This window comes from Nyctibius grandis, chromosome 4, assembly GCF_013368605.1.
Source record: "Nyctibius grandis isolate bNycGra1 chromosome 4, bNycGra1.pri, whole genome shotgun sequence".
Classification (NCBI taxonomy): domain Eukaryota; kingdom Metazoa; phylum Chordata; class Aves; order Nyctibiiformes; family Nyctibiidae; genus Nyctibius; species Nyctibius grandis.
In genome coordinates this window covers 6,867,667-6,876,961 of record NC_090661.1, presented here as the reverse complement: position 1 = coordinate 6,876,961, position 9,295 = coordinate 6,867,667, and the positions used below count along the sequence as shown (strand labels likewise).

Here is a 9,295-nt window from a genome sequence, read left to right as displayed (position 1 = left end):
AAGAGCCCATTTACAAATTCTTGGATTGCATATTAGATATTGATATCAATTTATTTAAGAACTAGCTTTTGTTCCACAGCCATTCATGCAACAAACCAATTGAGATATAGAGGTTTATATATTATGAATTCTTAGGTTAGTTTAAACTTACTGTAGACCAAATCAGCCATTTGGCTTAGGTGTGTGAAACCCACCCCCATAAAAACGTTTCTGTCTCAATCAGCTACTGAATTTAGACTGTTAATGTCAGGATTTTGAATTTAATCAAAAGGAAACACTGTAAATACATCAAACACGTAATTTTTATAAAGTTTAGTTTTGATGTTCTTTTTAAAAATATGTCTTTTTTGTATAACTAGTGACACCCACTTATCTACATTTACTTTACCTTTTGACGTTCTACATTTTATATCCTAATTAAAAAGAAGCACAAAGGTAAGAAAGGTTTTCTAAGCGCCTTCATTTTATTATTTCAGTTTGATACTATCTGTCCAGTTAGCCTTCTGGAAAACAAAATTTAAGGAAATTATACAATTATTTAAACATATATTTTGTTTTAGAGTTTAATAGCAGCTCTTAACTTGGCCGACCTTCCTCTTGGGTTAGTTTGAATATCCTTGGCATGAGGTGTGAGAACTTTTTTCTGTATAAAAATCCACTTCGAATTGGATTTTCCATGGGGAAATTCTTGTGTATCTTTTTCTTTGGAGCAATTTTTCAGAGCCTGTCTTATCTTCTGCCTTGAGCTAAGATTGTACCTTTCTGTCATGTCTATTCCATGAAGAAAACGTTTGATAATACGATCTTCTAGTGAATGAAAGGAGAGGGCTACAAGGCAACCTCCAGGTTTTAGAAACTTCTCAGCTGTCTTCAGCCCTATAAAGAGTTCATGGAGCTCATCATTTACAAATATTCGCAGGCCTTGAAAAGTTTTGGTAGCAACATGCGTAGGTCTCTGAAGCAAGTCTTTTCGTGCATACAGTGCTGATGCTGGAAAAGCACCTGTCAAATTTTAAAATATATATGTTAATATCTTATTATTTCTACATTGCTATCCTGACATTAATCCACTCATGCATGATGACTTTAAAGGAAAGCATACTTACACCTGAACCCTGAATGACAAGCTTCCTTCTTTATAATATATCTTTATTTTCTGCTTTGAATTCACATTTCTGAAAGTAAACCCTATGAAACTGATCTGGCTTGTGGTTGAATGTTGTTTTTTTTCCTACGATCTTTCATAGAAATTCCTTCCTCAAATGCTTCAAAAAATTAAAATGCAGAATGATGGCCGAAACGAAAACAGGGAAAAAATGAAGATTGGCTAGATAAGTACCACACCTTACAGCTCAGTGTAGTAGTCAATGTCATTTCACTGTTTGTGGTGGTTTGTTTTATGCTTTTAAGGAAAAAAAAAATTTAATATATGATGGACACACAATTTTAACTGTTGCTTCTAGATAATTATCCATTTCTTCACAGGCAGAGATAAGATGAAGACAATGCCTACCTGGTGATAAGTACCTCTCAATGAATTACTTAAAGCTTAAAAGAGGCATCCTTGTTTGGGGGTAAAAATTGTTGACCACTAGCCCTGTGTTTCTTCAAATGTTCACAAAAATACCTTGAGAAACTTAGAAAATGCAGCTGACTTGCTTTTTCACATGACGCACATACAGCAGAGTGTGTCAAGGTATGAGTCTATTGGATGAAAAATCACCAAATTAAATAATTTTGACTAGATGCACAAAACACCCTCTTCCTTTCTCCAAAATTTTTATGAGTTATACAAGTCTCCGCAGAGACTGAAATTTTGATAGAAACTTTAATATATCATTACTTAATGTATTTTAGGCTTGAATCTTCATTATCTGAGTACAGAGCAAAAAGCTAGAGAAGCCAGACTTGATGGATCAAAGGGACTAAAGTGCAAGAGTCTTACAAGATCTGTGAAACCTCAGTAAACTTATAATCTATTATGTAAGTGAGTGCAGGAGTCTGGGGAAGATAAATTGAATGAATAATGCTAGCGCATAACTGGAAAGAATTATTCTTCCAAACAAGAGGGCCCATTAGAGATAAGGCAAACAGCTGGGATGTATGTATTAAAATGCCTTAATTCCATGCCAGTGCTAAACTACAACATTATAAAGCCACGGGTTTGAAGTAAATGCAGTTCATAATCAAGTAATTGATATTCTGTGTTGTGGAGTAAAAGAAGGGAACACGGTACCTCTGAAACAAGTTGACTAAGTTCACATTTACGCAGGTGACTGAAGAAAATTTAATAGAGAGATCATAATCCAGTACGTTGCCACAAAATAATTTATAACTGGAATTCTTGAGAGTTTTAAAGGAAGATTTTACTTATGTCAGAAAACGTAAGCGTTCGGCATCACAAACACACAAGTGATCATTGGTGTTTAGCCAAGGGAGAGGCTAATAATGAGATTTAAAAATTCAATCATTATTAACAAAGTTATTATCATGTATATGATGTATCTAAGATGTGTTTCTGCATGCTCAGTTTTTCCAACTACATTCCCTACCTCTTCTGACTCTAATGGTAACAGCGCCTGAATTAACTGAAGAAACCCACCGTGGCCGTGGTTGTTTCCTTTTCCTATTGTCTGAATCCTTCCAGACAGAAAGTGGCAACAGGACCAGCTTCTCCCAACACAAACTACTGCACAGGATTTGTGGCTTTAAACTGTTTCACAAAACAGAATAAATAGATTTAACCTGTGGGAATTAGGCTCCTCCATCACTTACAAACTCTAGAAAAAGTTACATTAGCTAGCTAATATCATTTCTGTCTTTGAGAACACCATGTTCTATACTTTCTATAAACCATAACAAGAATATATACCCTCATTGTTGGAGTCACAAAGCCTGTTTGGATGAAAGAGTTGAACTAAAAGGAGAACTCAAAATCACAGAAGGTAAGATGTCGCAAGAAACCAACTGACACCAAGCTTGTACTAGCTGACACAGTATCTATTTCCATATTTCTTTGCTTACCTAAAAATAGATTCTCTGAAAAGGGAATCCTTAGAACAGCCATTGACTGCCATTTGTGTGTGAAGAAAACTGTGTCTTAATGCATAACATAAACAAATGTTATGCTGAGCAAAATAAACCATTTTCTTTAAATGGTCAACTAACAGCTACAAACACTAGCAGCATGCTCAGAACTCTTGAATAGTTATCAAATGAAACAGCAGGGTTTAAAATCAGCATGTAATGTATCAAAAAATACCACAGAACATGCATGGTTCCATGGCACACACTAAGTGGCTAGCTTCATAACTTCGTATTCTCCATAAGACCTGTCTTAGGTTTCAGTCATAATAGTGTTTTTCTTCAGTAGAATTTGAAGTTGACATATCAGATACCCAGGTATCTTTTGAATTCAATTACAGAAGCCATGTTCTCTTGAATAAGTAAATACTGTTTTTGTAAGAGATCTCACACAACAAATACATCCCTTCTTCTAAGCCTACATTAAAAAAACACTGAAAACATACCTCACTCTTCCCTTCCCCCTTCTAAAACCAAGCCCATTGCTGCCATGTTCACTTTACTGAAAATTGTTGTAACTGGAATGAAAAACCACTGTTCCTTTACAAAATAGCAGCCACTAACAAGTTAGTGGGTTAGAAAACAGGGTGCATTTTTTCAGTTCTACCTGTATTGTTCTATTGGAGGCTTTCTGCAGTACCTCCTTTCTCCTGCCACTTGCTGAAAAATTTGCAGCTGTGACTTGAAGAGCATCAGTTCTATGCTTTCAGTTTTGGGCTGTTACTACCCTGAGCTGGTGCTCACCTCACAAAGCAGATCCAGAATTTAACTACCATACTTTAGCAGCCTAAGTATTGCAGCCTTAAGTATTTTAGCAGCTGAAGTATTTTCTAAAAATATTGCTGGTTTTCTGGGGATGATCCATTTCTGATATTCTAAGAGTATTCCAGCTTCCAAAAGTACCACAGATAAAAATGAAGCCAACCCACAAGAGTACAGCATGCAATTTAAGTACAAAACTGTGTTTCTTGATTGGGACCTAACCATAAAAACAGAAGCTTCGAATGAGATCCTTTGTTGAAATTTCCACAGCCAATGTCACTGGAATTTTAGTAAAATACTTGTAGTTTTATCTTCTGTATCACCAAAATATCTTTTACTTATCTGAACGAACAAGGATGATATAAAGATCTACTTCAAAACTGGTTTTGTGAAAATCTAAATAGGCATGACATGCTGATATCTGGCCAGATTTTTAGTAGTCTGATCATGAACTCTCCTATTTTGGCAATTGCAATACTGAATAGATAAACAAAAGAAATGAGATACTCAGGCTACCAGCATGACTAGGGCACTGACAGGTTTTAGGAAGGTTCTCCAATTTGTCCTGCTATGGTTGTTGAGTGCAGTGTCTTCCTACAATAATCTTGTATGACAATTAACTGCGACATTAATTACTGTGAATTAATTTATCACATGCTGAAGAAAAATAAATTAAAACCCTGATATATTCTGTGAGTACAATACAACCTTACATGCCTCAGTTGAACATGCACAAACAGCACTGCAGGTCTTATATAATGATACAGAAGACTAATATTCAGGATGTTGGTAAAGAAATGCAGCCAATTTGCAGCTTTATGCAACCAACCCCCCGCAAACTAAAACAAAAATCAAACCATTTCTGAGTTCGAGGACTTATGGCTCTGTCTTCAGAGACTGGGATTAACTAAAAAAATGTAATCTGTGGTAGTGATTTCTGTCACACCGGCCTTCATCTTTTTAGTAAAGGCAGTAGGTTTTGTTCCAGGGGTGAAAAATTTTCCTACCCCACTCTTAGTCCTCTGGTATATTTAAATAAAAACATATTTGTGCTTTCTGCTAAGGCACAAAATCACCCAGCCCCCTCCAATTACCATGACACTAAAAGAAAATCTTCCTGGTAACAGGTTGTACAATGTACAAAAATAAAAAAAAAGATCTGTATGGAAAGCTTGTAAAATGAATTTCATTCATAAAAACACCACGCTTCTGGCTAGATGACTAGTTTAAAACCCCAGTGAGAGAAATTATCATTTTTAGTTTTGGGATGCCCTGATGCTACTTACACTTTTAAAAATCTAATAGATTCACATGTTGAAATGTATTGAAATTTTAAAGCTTGTGAATGAAATTAGCAACGTGCTGTGCCTGTCAATGTGAACTATTAAAGTCCCCAGAGTGTATGAGAGTGGGAGAGTTTAAAAATTAATTCAGATCGTGCACCTGTTTGCAGGAATTCGTCTGTTGAATTAGCATTGCATTTAATAAGTTTCTGTGACGCAACTAATGTCCTTTTGTCTAGGCTCCCTCAGTACAGTGTTAATTCTCACCCGTCTGAAATTCAGGCAATATTACAAATTCCAAACTGATAATTAAACTCTATAAATGTGAACCAATCTGAATGAGACTGGCTTTACCCATTAAAGTTATTTTTAAACTTTTTAAACTTCTTTAGTATCTTATCATCAATTCCTTTCAAGTTAAGTCCAAATGATTACATGATCTCAAAATGATCTGTTAATAGATTACATATCTAAATAACACTGAGAAAAATTAAATTTTGAACAAAACCTGATACATAACAAGGTATATTACCCACTGAAAAGAAATAAAAATAGATCATCAATTGTATGGAAAAAGCATATTAAAATTACATTCTAAAAATTTCACTATTTTTTAACCATTGTCCTGCACATCAAGTTAAACCTATTCTTTCCAAACAACTCAACGAGCTACAGCAAAAGCCATCAGGAAGTGCTTTTTAATCGACTTCCACACATCTATTCACAGACCTTCAGCTGAGAACTACTGATCGTTAATATTTACAGAGCGTTCATCACTGCAGACAGCTGTGTGAAAATTACAAACAGTGCATGGAGTTCGACTGTGCTGCAGGAAGAGCTGATGTTCACGTGACTGAACAGGAAACTCCTTTTTCCCACGTAAACTGCAGACTCCATAGCTCACAGACATCTCCATATTTAAATGGATCAGAAGCCTTTGGGACAACATTTAGAAAAACAAAAAAAAAAAAGGACCTTATTCATTGGCAGAGTATGTAGAGAGATGACTTGCAGGCTCTATGCCAAGAAATAGGAGGAATTATTTTCTTGAATTGAAACAAAGGAGGGCAAGAAATCACTTGGATACCTGAGTTAGCCCCAAGCTGTTGTAGGCAATCTTGACATACAAATCTATTTATACATTTTTTTCAAGCTATACCTTAAAATTTTAACTCTTGCCAATACAAACTTTAGAAATCTCTGATTGTTCTTCGACTGTTGTGAAGCTGGTTTTTTGTTTGTTTGTTTTTTTTAATTACATCCTTCACTCTTATCTCCCAATCAATTAGCAACAGCAATACATGCTCTAACCTTTTGGGAGGTGCTAGGAAAGATCAGAAGTCTAGCACTCTATAAACAGAAATGAAATCTTCCAATTTCAGGCTAGTCCAAATCTAGATTCACTGTGGTTCCGGTTATCAGCTGGACCTTAACACAAAACTTTGGAGTTCTAGAAAATCTGAAGCCACAGTAATCTATAACATGTGAAAGAAATATGGACTATACATGAACTCTCAGATACTGACACCAGCAGAGAAAGAGACATAAATACGCGGTCTCATTGGCTACATTTTTTGCTTGTTTTCTGGCTCCTATGCTAGGCAAAAAAATTGATCCTGTTCTGGAGAGATAATCATGCTCATATAGAGTCTGCAAAGTCTAAAATGTAAGATTTTGTTATTCTAATTAATATTTTATTTCTTCAAGGACTTGACATTTAACTAATAGGTCATAGATTTTATTCTGGTAAAGTCACGAATTAGTCAGGGTTTTTTTTGTGCTGTGCCACCAAGAGGATCCTGTAGCTGTGGTCTCTGGCACTTTAGGTCTGGCTTACCTCAATAACTTCATGGATATAATTTTGCATAAGAATATATATTGATGATAGATGATAAATTAAACAAAATATATTATAGTAACCAAAAATGTTCTTAAGGTATAATCAGTTCAAAAACTAGTAGGATCCACCATTGTGCTCCTTTACTGGAGGAATCAAATTAAAATCGGAAGAAGTTCTACCCAAACAGGGACCAGTGTAACAAACCTAAAATTGTTTTAACTACTTGCATACTTCAAAAAAAAGGACACAAAACAGACATATTTATTGCCTTGGCAGATAGGTGCTGGATTCATTGTCTTTGGCATGTATAATATTTGATGCATACCTGATTCATGTATCAAGCTCTTCTTCAAAAATAGCAGAGTTTAAAGTGAGAACAAAAAATCCTTCTCATTGTCACAGAAAGTGACCATTAGGTGGTGACTCACATGCAATGCATTAAACACAAAAGGATCTTCAATCACTGTCTTTTATGCACTAGTATTTTTATTTTCTTAGCTCAAGCTAGTGCACAAAATTATCTTGGAAGTTACCAAGTTGCTTATTTACAGCCTATAACACATTACGTCTTTAGCATAGCAATATGGTTGCTTCAATCTCAATAATGGTACACTGTTTTAATCAACAGTTTTTCAGAAAGCATGAGATACAGGAGATGAAAAACTAAATTATTAGTTCGTGATGTTGATGACAATGCCGATATTAAAGACGTAACTCTCCAAGTTTTATAGAAAATTCACAGTGTTTTATCTCCTCGTTTTTTTAGGATTGCTTGTTCCCCACATTCACTATATTTACAGCAGAGGCTTACAACAGCAAGCAGTGTCTTCAGGTCCTTTAATCATAGCTAAGCTTCGGGCCTCAGTTGACTGGACATTTTGCTCAAGTATCCTAACTTACACAAATCCAAATCTTTTAATTTGTTTGTCAGTCATTAAAAGTAACTCCCTTAAACTTCCAGTTTAAGTAATACAGATTTTTATGAATACAATATTTTGGGATACTTCAGGATACTGATACAATGTTTAACACTATTCTTTAGCAAATGTTAAATTTGGATAGCCATTTTAAAGGTCTATATTTAAAGGAGTCAGCATTTTAGACTTTTTTGTGACAAGACCCAGTAATTTTCACCTCTTGGTTAAAAAAAAAATACGCCCACATTACATGTTATAATGTTAATGAACAGGATTTGTGTCTTACATTTTCCCTTGAAAATTTTCACTTGAGAACACAACCATGAAGGTTCTTGATGTGAGCACAGCTCCTGCGTAACTACATTTTGTTCAAGTTGTTTACAGTGAAGAGCAAGTAAGATTAAGTGTTTCAATAGTCGCTTCAGGCTGATCTAGTTGGCATTCACAAGGTGAAGCAAGCTATGTATTGCTTTACTTTTTGCTTTCTGGTTCTTTAACCGGACAGAAATGATCTGATTTCATTCACAACTGGAAACTGCCACGGTACTTCCCCTCAAAATATTAAAATGTAGAAATTTAAAACTAAGAGAGGCATATGATATACCTGATATTTGAAGGCTTATCGATAGCTGGGATAAAGAATTCCCTAGGCTGCTGTCATTCTGTGTTTCAACTTGGTTGGCAAAATCACTTCATGTAAAATCTATTATTAAAATAATTGTCAAACTACAATATAAAAAGTGGGAGCTTGAAAAAAAAAAAAAAAGAGCGTGCTGACATCAGAGCAGAATAGGCAGGATTAGATCCTGCACGATTTCAAGTACAAATAGATCCCTCTGGGACTTTGGGGATTAATATTTTTTCTCCTCAGCCACTGTGAAGAATTAATGAGGGTACCTGCAACAATGCTTGCAAGCTGCTGAGTTCTGGTGATGGGGTATATGCTGCGTGCCTGAACAATGGCTGAAGCGATTTTCTTGGCGTGCCTCTCCTCCCCGTATGTTCTCAGGATGGACGCAAGTGCCTGTTGATCTAAAGCATTCACAACATCAGCAGCGGTGGGCATGTCAGGGTACCTACGCACAAGAAGAGCCAATTAGTTCACTGACGTCAGTTTTCATTGACAAGAGGTGAAGCTTCATAGCATTGAGACATAAAGTCAAACACATACACTGCATACAAGTGCCTTTGAGGTTTTCAAATACGAGACAGCAACCCTATGAAAACAGATATAGCCTGCACCTTTTAAATACTTTTTCTTGCTACTTTAAATTGAGTTTGTTCCTTAACATCAACTAGAATAGCTGAAACTTTCAAGTATTATCATAAACTATGCTTAATGAGTTGACAAAAATAAATATATTTCAGTATCATGTAAAAATGGAAATGCTGTGTGACTTTTTATTTAG

General features: G+C 35.4%; 1 protein-coding gene across 1 annotated transcript in view; it reads right to left on the bottom strand.

Annotated features, from left to right (window-relative positions):
* Positions 1-444: 444 nt before the first annotated feature.
* METTL15 (methyltransferase 15, mitochondrial 12S rRNA N4-cytidine) overlaps positions 445-9,295 on the bottom strand; it is a 102,185-nt gene continuing 93,334 nt past the window's right edge. Inside the window, exons 5-6 of the mRNA XM_068399043.1 lie at positions 8,784-8,962; positions 445-1,002 (exon numbers count right to left, since the gene is read on the bottom strand). Of these exons, the coding sequence (XP_068255144.1) occupies positions 557-1,002; positions 8,784-8,962 (625 nt within the window). The 3' untranslated portion in view covers positions 445-556. The remainder of the gene's footprint in view (positions 1,003-8,783; positions 8,963-9,295) is intronic.